The sequence below is a fragment of the Schistocerca americana genome, chromosome 7, assembly GCF_021461395.2.
Source record: "Schistocerca americana isolate TAMUIC-IGC-003095 chromosome 7, iqSchAmer2.1, whole genome shotgun sequence".
NCBI lineage: Eukaryota > Metazoa > Arthropoda > Insecta > Orthoptera > Acrididae > Schistocerca > Schistocerca americana.
This window is the reverse complement of record NC_060125.1, coordinates 117,325,085-117,339,413: the sequence shown is the minus strand read 5'-3', so window position 1 is coordinate 117,339,413 and position 14,329 is coordinate 117,325,085. Positions and strand designations below refer to the sequence as shown.

The following is a 14,329-nucleotide window of genomic DNA, read 5'->3' as shown; positions in this document are numbered from 1 at the left end:
AATTACGAATGCATTGTTATAGTGAACAGACGACACAGTGTTGTTATTTGTACATTCTTCCTTGTTAGTTGCACGATTACGTAACGAATATAAGGCTTACATACTTCGAACATATACTGTTAATGAGATATTAATGCAACATTTTGGTTTACTTGAAAAGACATTCTTTATTTGAAGTACTTTACATGAGATTACTGATGACTTAGTATTTGGTTTCTTTGACAGCTACACGATTATATCATGATGCTACTAATATGTGACACAATTTACATTGTTGCTTTTGCGGCGTATCTGTTTTGTATCTGCACAGTTTTTTTGTATTATTCTGGAAAGTAATGTTTTAGTAGCAACTTTTGTGGTATAGCTACAATGAGACAGCCTTTTTCGTAGCACAACAATACGTCACATTATAGTACTTTCTTGATCACGGTAAGGTACGTAATAACTACGATATCTATATACAAAGCATTTCACTTTCGTTTATGATGAGGTAAGTACATTGACTTAGAACTTTGCTTACAAAGGACGATAACTACGACACTTCCACAGAATTATCTTACAGCAAGATGCACATTTAGCGCTACAGGACACGTATTTGAGTGATTAATTTTGTACGTAAAACATTTATTTTTAAAGATTTTTGAATTACAAAGAGAGTTTTCCGTGATACATTTCATTCCATTGCTGTAATCTGTAACACCTGAGGGTATAATTACATTAATCCTCAGGGGGGTACACGCTTACTTTGTGTACCATGTGTTTGGCAAGCACAAGGAGCCCTAGCTAATATGGTATTTGCTTATACAACTTTACACATCGGTACCATATTTCTCTAACACAGAAATACACAGCTATCTGATCATTTAACTGAGAGAGACAAATATTTATTTTACTACATCAGTGACAGATGTTTACGTAATTACGCAGTTGGATAACTTAACACTTACGAAATTGTATTTTGTCTGTACTTTGTGAACTGTTCATATTTTTTTGGAACCACTGTGATACTATGAGAGCTTTGAATGATGTATTTGGTATGGGATCATGATTTTAAAAGTACATTTGAGGTAGATGACACTATTGAAATGAGCAGAGAATTTTTTTTAGGTTTTGAAATTATTGGAGGAAGCTACGACGATTTTGAGAATTGACTGAGATGTTATGATATTATTACGATGACGATATGTATTATGCTGTTGAGGTATGTTTATGATCAATAAGATGATGCTACCGTAAATGAGGAATTTGATTATGCTACGTATTTATTTTGACGAAATATTGAAGAAGTGTCGACGAATATGTATATGTGTAATAAAGTAAGGAATAACGGGTGATGGTTAGGGACTCTGGTTTGTGGAAAAGGATGTTGGAAACCAAGAATCGTACTTTAAGAGCTATGAAATGTGTGTAACTGCGCGAATGTATAACAATGCCGACGAAAACTTTTTGAACACTGTTATATTCATAGGATTTTGTTTCTACACATTTGCAACGCAAATTCTCGACCTGTGAAATTTTTTATATGAGACTGTCACTGTAATGCAAACTGGTGTCGTAAATATTTCAGTGAGAAAGTTAAGTGACCACCTTCACGTAATGAGTCGTGGGCACCCAGCTGCGCGATAGTCACCTGGGAAAAAGCCATTAGTGTGTGCCTTTCAGAGGCACAGGTGGAGAAAAAAAAAAGGGGGAGGCCATTATCCGTGCTATTGACATTCCTTTGTAGAAAGCACCGCAAATACGACACGCTCAAACTTGAAAACATATGATTATACTGTGGATCTCTTAATTTATGATATTTACTAAAATGCCTAATGAAACGATGAGAAACATTTCACGGCTATTGTCTTGTTAGTTGAGAGAAATGCCATATGGCTTGCTTTATGTATTTATTTACTCATTTTGTTTAATATCTAGTTGGTAGCTGCACTGCAGCATTGGTTAAAATAAAATTTAATAGATGTACTAATATAGTTGTTTTATGCCTACAGATCCAGTCAATAAGAAATTTATGATCTACTTCCAAGAAAACGAGGGCACATAAATAGACATTTCCCATCACAGGAATGGCATAAATAATTTTTTTACGATTTGGTAACTTATCTGCTAGCGTAAGTTCTTGTGATGCATCACTCTAGTGTTAAGATGTGACATAAGTATTAAACACGGCCATTTTTACTGTAATATTTTTTCTGCGTGAGCTTTGTCATGTTTAGATATAAGTTATTGCATTTGCTGCTGCTTGCTTTGCCAATTTCCATTTTTTGTTGTTGTCATTGCTGTTTGTGTTAATTGTTCTGTGCTGCTGCATTGCCTTGTCCCTTAGTTTAGTATCTGAGCTCAGTAGATTTAAGTTAGTTTAAGAGGGAGTAGACTATATAAGAGAATGAGCTGCGATGAATTGGAAGAAATGCATTGAGAGGTTATACGAAACAAGTACAGAAAGCAGGTATAGATAGGACTTTTTGGGAATAATGATGAATGAAGGGAGATCTCCAAGAAAAAAAAGGTTTTGTTTGCAAAATACTGCAGTACCAAATGTTACACTGACAACAAACCCTGTCCTTTCCCCCTGTGTTATTCTGCTATGTGTTTGTGTACTCTTGTATATTTGTGTTCTTCCTGTCTTTATGTGTTTATCTGATGAGAGTTACATTGTAGAATTTTTCTGATAATATGTTATATACTTTGTAAAGATGTTTAGACATTATTTATTCTGTTTTGTTGCTCATATGTGAAGGTGATGTTTCAAAATTTATTCTGATTTTTATGTATGGACTCATGTCATAATTCCTGTAACACTGATGTACATGTTATTTCGATTCTTTTGTAAAGCCTGTACTACAAATGTTATCTGTATTGTTATGTTCTTTGATGATGTATTTTGTACCTTTGTAATTGTATTCTCATGTTATAAAATTGTAATTGACACCAGTTCATCATATTATTAACTTGTAAGTTCCATTTCACTGCACACGTTTCTGTTGGTCATAGTATATGGACAATATGTGAGAAGTAGGGACTGTTAGAGTTTGCACGTGTGTTAATAATTCAGCAAGGGACTGGATAACAGCATTGCTGGTTCTAAAGACAAAAAAAAATCTTTGTGAGTGCCCAAGTGGTGGTTTATGGACTTGCTATACAGTACAAGACTCTTCGATGGTGATTGTGCACCTGCACAGTCGCAACAGATGGCTGTTGGCCGTCTCTACATGGACTACAGTGGATCTGCATCTTTGATGGCCCACCAATACCATTATTTCTACAAGGACTGCAGTGGGTCTGCACCTCTGGTGGCCCACCAATACCATAATCTCTACCAGGTGTAGTAGGCTGTTTAGGTTTTTATATTGCTAACGCCATGTAGCGCTCTGTATGAAGATCACTGGCTGTGCTGTGTGCAGTCTATGGCTAGTTTGCATTGTTGTCTGCCATTGTAGTGTTGGGCAGTTGGCTGTGAACAGCACGTAGCGTTGCGCAGTTGGAGGTGAGCCACCAGCAGTGATGGATGTGGGGAGAGAAATGGCGGAGTTTTGAAATTTGTAAGACTGGATGTCATGAACAGCTTGAACATACAGCAGCCCACGGTTCAGTCTTTCCAGCACAAGGGTTAGCACCACCTGTAGGCTGAACTGGTTTGTAATGGTGGAGTGTTGCAGATAAATGAATCAACGTATAGGTTTCTCCGTGAGTGTCACGCCATCGTACAATGATGTTATAGATAGGGTCACGCCACCAAAGTAAATGTTCAGAGATGGAGAACACTCGGAATGCATCTGTTGCTTGATGCAGTATTGTGCATGACACAGTTCATCCCATTACAACTCTGTAAACCAGACTCTGACACTTCTCGATTAATTTTCAGTCTCTAACACAACACGCCAGTCACTGCCTACTGATGCTTCTATGTGAATATCTAAGCGCTTCGAACTGTTAGTTGTTAAAAAAGTTGAAGTGAAAAGGAGTAGAGCACTGGGGGAATTGGCAGCTTCTCATCCACCACACAACGCTCTGTCCTTGCAGTAACACTGGAATGTCCTGGGATGATGCGTATCTTGGAGCCCAGTACAGTCCTCCAGAGGCCACATTTATTGGTTCCAACATGCTGACAAGTTCTCCTAGAGGATCACACACCACTGCAGGTCCCATCGAGCTGGATGTCAGCTGAAGCTGAAGTCGAAAAGATGAAGAACCATTATATCCAATAATAGCACCTACAGACAGAGAGACCAAGATTTATTATTTAGTAAGGAGTACTTAATCCTCTGCTTCATCCTATTATGCTAGGGGTAGCTGCACGATCTCCGCTGTTCAGACTTCATGGTTCTTCTTCTTCCAGAGACTGACTATGAGACCAGGGAGCTACGTTGTCCACCTTATATCCCCTACATCATGATCACATGACTGGAAGTTAATTAGTCAACCTATTTATTGACTTTGGCAACGATTCATTTGTCTTTGAAGAAGTTCTCGCCTGCGCCAGTACCCAACAAGTGAAGGCTTGGGTGTTTCCCAGGTGAACGCTAGCCAGCCGGGGTGGCAAGGGGTTCTAGGCACTACAGTCTGGAACCGCACGACCGCTACGGTCGCAGGTTCGAATCGTGCCTCGGGCATGGATGTGTGTGATGTCCTTAGGTTAGTTAGGTTTAAGTAGTTCTAAGTTCCAGGGAACTGGTGACCTCAGATGTTAAGTCCCATAGTGCTCAGAGCCATTTGAACCAGGTGAACGCTACTTTTTTTGTGGTCTGGTCTGGCCATGACTGGCGGCATTTGCGGAACCAGCTGTGGTACGTGATGGGAAGTAACCACTTGAAGCATGTTAGTATCACTATACATCGGCGGTCCTTCACAGGGTGATGCAGGATCTGACAGCTGTGCTATCACAATAAAAAATGAGTCGACAATGTTTAAATATTCCACACGCTGTATCAGATAAAATGTTTAAGTAAACAATATTCCACACACTGCAATCGATTTTCCACGAATCAATCAATATTTTCAGAAGGGGGCAGTTCCACCACGGAAACGTTCCACACAAAAGGATATAAATTAATTAGTCAATCAATCTGAGTGGTGGGAAGGGGACTGCTCGAATAGCTCAAGCCTCACCTGAAGCAGCTCATGTTCAATGACAGAATATTGGATGTGGCACAATAGGTCAAGGGTTATTCCTGCAAATTTTTTTCTATAAACGCAATTAATTCATCGATTAATTTGATATCAAAAGTGTGCTTTTATCGGCGAGGGCGAGGGGGGAGGGGTTGGGCATATCCCAGATGGGTGGGGAAGGTGGAGGAGTAAGGGGTGCGCTTTCTCTGAAGGACGGATTATCCCTAGGGGGTCATAAATCAATTAGCACAACAGTAGGTTGAGGCCATAAATCCATACCCTTGGCCCTTAATGTACACAATCCGCTCATACCACCATTATGCCACATCTCATGAGGTTGGCTGGCTGATCAGGCAGGGTGTCGCTTCCTCACTTCCTGAGCACACAGTGTGTAGTTCGGGTACTCACCCAGAATGTTCTGCTGGGGCAGCCACTTGCTGACCATGAGGTTAAATGGCTGGTCAGGCAGGGTATCACTCTCTCACTTCCAGAGCACACAGTGTGTGGTGTTCGGGTACTCACCCAGAATGTCCTGCTGGGGCAGCCACTTGCTGACCATAAGGTTGGCTGGCTGATCGGGCAGTGTGTCGCTCTCCCACTTCCAGAGCACGCGCTGTGGCAGCTCGCGGAATGCCTCCACAAATGCCTGTCGCTTCCAGTCTGGCAGCGAGTTGCTGCGCACGTTAGAGCCCAGGCTGAAGTAGATCACTCCATGCTCTGCTTCGTCCAGGAATTTCTTCACGTCCTGTGGGTACAAATACGTCTCCTTTAATCACACTATCTGTACATATACACTCCTGGAAATTGAAATAAGAACACCGTGAATTCATTGTCCCAGGAAGGGGAAACTTTATTGACACATTCCTGGGGTCAGATACATCACATGATCACACTGACAGAACCACAGGCACATAGACACAGGCAACAGAGCATGCACAATGTCGGCACTAGTACAGTGTATATCCACCTTTCGCAGCAATGCAGGCTGCTATTCTCCCATGGAGACGATCGTAGAGATGCTGGACGTAGTCCTGTGGAACGGCTTGCCATGCCATTTCCACCTGGCGCCTCAGTTGGACCAGCGTTCGTGCTGGACGTGCAGACCGCGTGAGACGACGCTTCAGACAGTCCCAAACATGCTCAATGGGGGACAGATCCGGAGATCTTGCTGGCCAGGGTAGTTGACTTACACCTTCTAGAGCACGTTGGGTGGCACGGGATACATGCGGACGTGCATTGTCCTGTTGGAACAGCAAGTTCCCTTGCCGGTCTAGGAATGGTAGAACGATGGGTTCGATGACGGTTTGGATGTACCGTGCACTATTCAGTGTCCCCTCGACGATCACTAGTGGTGTACGGCCAGTGTAGGAGATCGCTCCCCACACCATGATGCCGGGTGTTGGCCCTGTGTGCCTCGGTCGTATGCAGTCCTGATTGTGGCGCTCACCTGCACGGCGCCAAACACGCATACGACCATCATTGGCACCAAGGCAGAAGCGACTCTCATCGCTGAAGACGACACATCTCCATTCGTCCCTCCATTCACGCCTGTCGCGACACCACTGGAGGCGGGCTGCACGATGTTGGGGCGTGAGCGGAAGACGGCCTAACGGTGTGCGGGACCGTAGCCCAGCTTCATGGAGACGGTTGCGAATGGTCCTCGCCGATACCCCAGGAGCAACAGTGTCCCTAATTTGCTGGGAAGTGGCGGTGCGGTCCCCTACGGCACTGCGTAGGATCCTACGGTCTTGGCGTGCATCCGTGCGTCGCTGCGGTCCGGTCCCAGGTCGACGGGCACGTGCACCTTCCGCCGACCACTGGCGACAATATCGATGTACTGTGGAGACCTCACGCCCCACGTGTTGAGCAATTCGGCGGTACGTCCACCCGGCCTCCCGCATGCCCACTCTACGCACTCGCTCAAAGTCCGTCAACTGCACATACGGTTCACGTCCACGCTGTCGCGGCATGCTACCAGTGTTAAAGACTGCGATGGAGCTCCGTATGCCACGGCAAACTGGCTGACACTGACGGCGGCGGTGCACAAATGCTGCGCAGCTAGCGCCATTCGACGGCCAACACCGCGGTTCCTGGTGTGTCCGCTGTGCTGTGCGTGTGATCATTGCTTGTACAGCCCTCTCGCAGTGTCCGGAGCAAGTATGGTGGGTCTGACACACCGGTGTCAATGTGTTCTTTTTTCCATTTCCAGGAGTGTGTTTTGGACTGACGTGAACATGACTTGGGAGTGTTGTGCGGATGGAGTTGTGTGGTCCTCTGCAGAGGAACAAACCCAGATTAATTATGTGTAAAGAGAATAAGGTAAAATGTCTGGAAGATGTAGGAAACTCAGTCCATCTTTCCATCTAGCTCAAATTGAGGTGAACATAAAATCTAGACGTACTAAAATATGCATGCTGTATCACGGTTCCTGGGTGCGTCTGATGCATTTACTAGAAAAACAGAAATCAAGGTAAAAAAAACCTTTTATTACAGATACAGAGTACTGTAAAAATACAGATGATCCTGTACATGCTAGATTGCAAAGCAGGCCAAACAGACTAATGTAAACAAATGGCTGTAGCTTTACAATAAAATAACACATTAATATATTAGTACCAAAGAATTAGATATTACATACTACTTCACTGACAAAATATATGCGGGAATGTTTCAAAATGGTATTACATCATTAAACAATGGTTTTCTTTATAGTCCCTTGGTCGTTTTATCGTTATGATTTCTTTGTTGCGTAGAAATCAGATTTAAAGTGTGCATTATAAATTTATATATATACATACCTGACATGCATTTGCCCTTCTTATATTGCGTTTGTCATGTGTAATATTAGGTTTAGATCAAATCTCAAGCTGTTGTATGTGCTCTACACAACTTGGAGCTCTAGGCATTGGTTTCTGAGATTTTTGCTCTGTCTGTAACCTCATTTATTGCGACTTTGGGAAAATTGGAAAATTTTATCTTTGCCGAAATTTACACCATCGTACTATTCCTAGTTTTTAATGTAGCCATGTGACACCTTGAACAAGATAATCAAATAAAATTCTCTTCAAGAGAACCCTTAGTTGTCTTTTATGAGATAATTAATCTGTAATATATCATTCTTTTTTTTTTTTAAAAAAATGTCGAATCCATAAGATAGAAAACTGATGTGTCAGTTTCCGCGAACCTAACCGACCACAAAATTTGGAGGAGTTTACCCATTTTTATCCATATTCTTGAAGTGTGGAATTGTTTCAACTGAAATTGGAGAGAAATTGGCTCCGCCTTTTTGAATTAATGTGAAAGACTTTTTCACAAGAAGTAGGAAGCAAACATTCAAGAGACATGAGTAACTCGGAAGATGGAGCGTACTAGAGGACCAGTCTTGACTGAGACACTTTATTTAGCATCCCCATATAAATGCTGTACACAAATAATGTAAATTGAGTCACTGAACTAGATAGCATCAATTCATTAAAGAGCAAAGGTGGCAAAAATAGCAAGACACACCCGTTATTCACATTTTACTTCAAGTAAGAACAAAGTTAGTCTCTGTGAAGGAGTGAAACGTGATGTGCAAACATAACAATGAACTCGTATTTTCTGTAATTACTGTACCGCCAATAAACGCGAAAGGATTCCATGCATCTTAAACAGAAAGGTAAGTGACCTCTTCAAACCATTCACTATCTCATGCAGTGTGTGATCTAAATTTCAGTGGAAACCAAGCTTAGTAAAGGATCGGGAACCAGGAACAAAATACACTAGGTGATCAAAAGTATCTGGATACCCCCCAAAACATATTTTTCATATTAGGTGTTTTGTGCTGCCACCTACTGCCAGGTACTCCATACCAACGAGCTCATTAGTCATTAGACATCGTGAAAGAGCAGAACAGGGCGCTGCGCGGAAGTCGCGGACCTCGAACGCGAGATTTCCGCACTCCTAAACACCTCTAGGTCCACTGGTTCTGTTGTGATAGTGAAGTAGACGCGTGAAGGGACACGTACAGCACAAGTACAGGCCGACCTTGTTGGCTGACTGACAGCTACCGCCGACCGTTGAAGAGGGTCGTAGTGTGCAATATGCAGACATCTATCCTGCTGATCACACAGGAATTCCAAACTACATCAGGATCCACTGCAAATACTTTTACAGCTAGGTGAGAGGTGAGAAAACTTGGATTTCATAGTCGAGCGGCTGCTCGTAAGCCATACATCATGCCGGCAAATGCCAAACGACGACTCGCTTGATGTAAGTAGCGTAATCATTGGACGATTGAACAGTGGAAAAACGTTGTGTGTAGTGACGGATCACGGTACACAACCTGGCGATCCGATGGCAGGGTGTGGGTATGGAGAATGTCCGGTGAACGTCATCTGCCAGCGTGTGTAGTGCGAACAGTAAAATTCGGAGGCGGTGGTTTTATGGTGTGGTCGTGTTTTCCATGGAGGGGGCTTGCACCCCTTGTTGTTCTGCGTGGCGCTATCACAGCACAGGCCTACATTGATATTTTAAGAACTTTCTTGCTTCCCAGTGTTAAAGAGCACTTACGGGATGGTGATTGCATCTTTCAACACGTTGGAGCACCTGTTCATATGCACGACCTATGGCGGAAGGTTACACGACAATAACATCCCTGTAATGGACTGGCCTGCACAGAGTCGTGACCTGAATCCTATGGAACACCTGTGGGATATTTTGTACGCCGACTTGGTGCCAGGCCTCACCGACCGACATCGATACCTCTCCTCAGTGCAGCACTCCGTGAAGGATGAGCTGCCATTTCCCAAGAAACTTTACAACACCTGATCGAACGTATGCCTGCGAGAGTGCAAGCTGTCATTAAGGCTAAGGGTGGGCCGGCACCATACATTACCGCTGGAGGCGCCACGAACTTGTTAAGTCATTTTCAGCCAGATGTCTGTGTACTTTTGATAACATAGCGTAACTACTCTGCAATACATACTCGTAGTGTGTGATACTTCAATGGCTGTAATTTAGACACTCCTACTCCATAAAGTTACGCAAAAATCGTTGAGAAGTTGTAAGGGATCCGTGATCCCACGAACATAGATGCTAGTATCCGACGCCCAGGTCGATAGTAGACAGGAGTCGATTGTCAAGCGCTGCAGAAGGCAGTGAGACGAGTGAGGAGTAGTACTGGAGAGTGTCAATTGAAAAGGAGTGCGGGAAAGACGGGCAAGAATGGTGGTCGAGTAAAATTCACCGGAGTATGAGGAGTGAGCACGTCCCCCTGATCGTCGTGGGGTTGACCCTCACTAATACCGATTCGCGAGTGATATGAAACAGAAAGTGACAAGTGCCGAATTACGTGTTTCGCGTCAACCGCGTCGGCCAGCAACAACCATGGACTGCAGTGAGGATTGTTGTGAATGTTAACCATCAGATTGCATGTGACGAAGTACGGAAAATCAACAACCAATAAAAAGATGTAACTGTAATTAGATGTGTAAGGCGAAGGTAGCAACTGCCTCCGAATTTGTGTGTTAGTAGGAAATATATATCAGTTTGTACATCACAACCTTAATGGCCCTTAATAATAGACAAACTTTCAATCATTCCACTATTTAGTTTCAAAACAGCCGCACTCGGTCGAAATACCCCCGAAACCACAGCAGAAAAACCGATAGCCTTTCATCCATTAAGCACACGGTCATATAATCATAATAATTAACTGTTTGGCGGCTTCGATAAATTACACAAAATCCAAGAAGGAAATTTATACGGGGGTGTTTCATCTTGGCTCCCGTGAAAAGGACAGTTGCAATCTTCGGATCCGAACAATGATTTCTTAAGCACCATTTTTGGTTTCAGTGGACAGACATTTGCTATTATCGGACGATTTTAGTGCAAGAATAATTCGGTATTGTCGTTACCGTGACAATAATTATGGTATTCCAACTAGAAACAGTGTAATGTAACGTATTTATGGTGAAATTAGAAATCGCGGGAACGAAGCACATTATTTAGACAATACAGTGCAAAAGTGACTGAGAAACAGTGAACAGTTTGTTTTTACGAGTTGAAATGACAAGAGCAGTCTTAATAAACAATATATTGAAGTATGGACACGAGAACCTGCGTTAATTGCAGTAAAATTCATATTCTAAGAAAAGACGCGTTTGTGCATAATCGCGACTGAACCAGTTAAAATTCAGTTACAAGAGTATCAGGAGAATGTTTTCAAGTGACTTTGTATCCGAAATTATCTTTTGAACAGTGTAAATAGCTCAATTTGATGTGGACCCATAAACTGTTACTGCGTTTGCGAGTGTTGACTGTGGCGTAATTGTTGGATGACATCACACAGACTGTGAGCGGCTAGCCAAGGAATCTATGGCAGTGAAGAAGTTCCACATGCCGCGACACATGCCACAACATTGTGGCAAATAAAATCGACCATACGGGAAGTATACGCTATGGACTTTTACCTCTGCAAACTCTTCAAAATTTCGTGCAACGGTTTACTACATTTCATGCTGCACATCAAAACAAAATTAAGTCGTTTATGGGGAGAAGGTATCAGGCAAGAAGACGTGTAAAAATCAAATTTTTTGGCCCAATAGTTTTTGTGAAATCGAATGATAAGTGTGTCAAAGCAGTGGGAACACCATGTGTCTGCACAGGCGAGAAGTGCAGTGATGACAAAATCGCGCGGAATGCGGGGAGCACGTGTCTGCAGCAGCGAAAAAGTTAATGAAGAGGCAAAGCACTAGAAAATTCATTCAAACGAATAAAATTCGTGAAGTAAGGCACTCCAATATTGTTTTTAAATAAAGAAAATATTAAGCACCGCACAAGGTTTGAACTCCATAACCTTTCACTTGGCAGCCCAACACCTTAACCGTTCCGCTACCTCATCTCATCGAACAATGTAACTCCATAAGGACTCTAACACCTCACGCAACTACTTATAAACACTGTTGGTATGACTATGAATTACTCACGCTTCGTCGAAGTACAATAGGAAATAAACAATTACCGCTATTCTTTATTGCGAAAAAGCAGTTCGTGAGATTGAAACAAACACCTTTCCTTGCTATCGCCTGAATTAGGAGTCTTATTGCTTGTTCGGTTTAATTAATTAATAGAATATTAAGCAATTGGTATAAAGAATGCTTTTTCCAAACTTTCTGTAAAAGAAAGTCTGCTATCAAGACATTGCTTTTGTTCTATTACTTTATTTATGACTGAACGTTTCTAAAACTGAAGACACTCGCCCGTGCTCTGCACTGCTGTCGAGATCTGGCAATGTCGTTCTCTGTTCGTTGGCTGACTGTGTTTTGTGACGTCAGATGCGCAGAACGAACCTAAACTCGGCCGCGAAGATATATGATGCGCACTTTAGTAGCGCGACTTCAAACGTCGAAACATCGCGACATCGACGAGCGTCGAGGGGTGAGTGAGGCCCATTTGTTGGCGCGAGACTAATTAACAGTGCGCAAGGAACTTCAAATTAAATTTGACAATTGCAGAAATTATAAGAACAATATTTTTTAACATTTTTTTGCAAATTTGCTCTGAAGCATGGTGTACTATTATGCATGTGTTTTCATGCTGTACAGCACAGAATAGTGTCTCATTTGCATTATTTATTATAAACTACATGTTTATATGTCTTTTAAGTTGTTTTTATGTTACTTTGAAATTTTGTGTATAAATGCAGTCATTAAAGTTTGACCTGGGTAGGCTTCTGTAATTTATGCTGTTCTATGGAGAGGTCTATTTTGCCAGTCAGGGTTAACCTAATACAGTGAAGGATTATTTCGTTATTAGCTAATTAGTGAGTGTTTGAATTACTAGGAGGTTATTTTTTTTTCTTGTCTGTGCATAGTGAATAGTTGAGAATGCATCATGAATTGAAAGAAAAGGTTGTGGAGGAGGTAGTTAGAAAAATGAGGATAAGGCAAACCAAGATAAGCCAGCAACTCTTTTGCTGGTATACCAAGTGGCAACTGGTACACTCCCAGCTGGGTGGGACTTTATTTCTTGTTTCAAGTTTCACTCCTCTACCATCTTTCTCTATTCTTAGGTTAGGAAAGTTAGTTTGTAGTAGTTAGGATAGATAGTGGTCGTCCAAATAATTCCATCAGGAACCATGTGCAAATGTATAGTTGACTTAAAATAAGGATAAGTAGTTAATTTTGATGTAGAGTGTGAGATGTCTGAGAATCAATAAGTTAAAAATCAGCTTAGTGTCAGCACATTGCAAAATTATTAGTGCCAGAAGTAACAAAATGAGAACCAGATCAGAAAGCTAATGTTTATAAAATGTGGTGGGGAAGCTAACTGGTCAAACAAGAGTTTGTGCAATCTTATAGAGTTGCTTTGTGAGGCATGAAAAGGTCAAACTGTTGTAAGAAAATTGAAGTAATGTATCAGCTTACAATTAAGATGAACATATAAAGAAACAAATACATGAGGAGATAGTTGTTCGAAGAAATGATGTGAAATATGATGAACGGAGAGGCCAAGGAGCCTGGAGTAGTATTTTTATGTAGTTATTGCAGCGAATATGGAGGGTTGGTGTAATTTGAAGAAGTATATTTATTTGCAGTTGAAGTTGCTGTTAAGTTGAGGGAGTTAGGTGTAATGAAGTGTATTGAGTACGAGATGTTTGAAGTATTGAAGTATATGGAGGATTGATGTAGGTTGAAGACATATATATTTATTTGCAGTTGAAGTTGGTGTTATGTTGAGGGAGTTATGTGTAATGAAGTGTATTGAGTATGAGATGTTTGAAGTATTTGAGGTATGTCATTTAGCACATGAGCAACATCTATTTGCAAGTTATTTGTAGGTATACATGTTGATCTGAGGTATGCTGATAAAACAGAATGTGTAACTCATGAGTAATGAGTAAGTCATGTATCCAATTAGCTATCAGAGTCAGAGCTTTCGAACCAGAATTCTGGTACTGTGTAATGATTAATAAATATCCATATAGCAAATCTGGGTTTATGTCAATATAACAGGAAATATTATATTTTTCATCTGAGCATTAGCGATGGCAGTAAATGTTTGGCAAAATGAAATGATCAGTAATTTAAACTTTTTCATTGGGTGACCACATTAGTTATAGTGATGCAAATAGTTACGTATAACATATTTAGTGGTATAATGGAGCATTTAATATCATTGAATCTGTAGAGATATGAGGGATTGTAAAATAATTGCATAAGTCAAGGTGTAAATGCTA

General features: G+C 41.6%; 1 protein-coding gene across 2 annotated transcripts in view; it reads right to left on the bottom strand.

Annotated features, from left to right (window-relative positions):
* LOC124622258 (UDP-glucosyltransferase 2-like) overlaps positions 1–14,329 on the bottom strand; it is a 125,845-nt gene that overhangs the window by 64,323 nt on the left and 47,193 nt on the right. For both annotated transcript variants that reach the window (XM_047147919.1, XM_047147920.1), the window contains exon 5: positions 5,632–5,854. In XM_047147919.1, the coding sequence (XP_047003875.1) occupies positions 5,632–5,854 (223 nt within the window). The remainder of the gene's footprint in view (positions 1–5,631; positions 5,855–14,329) is intronic.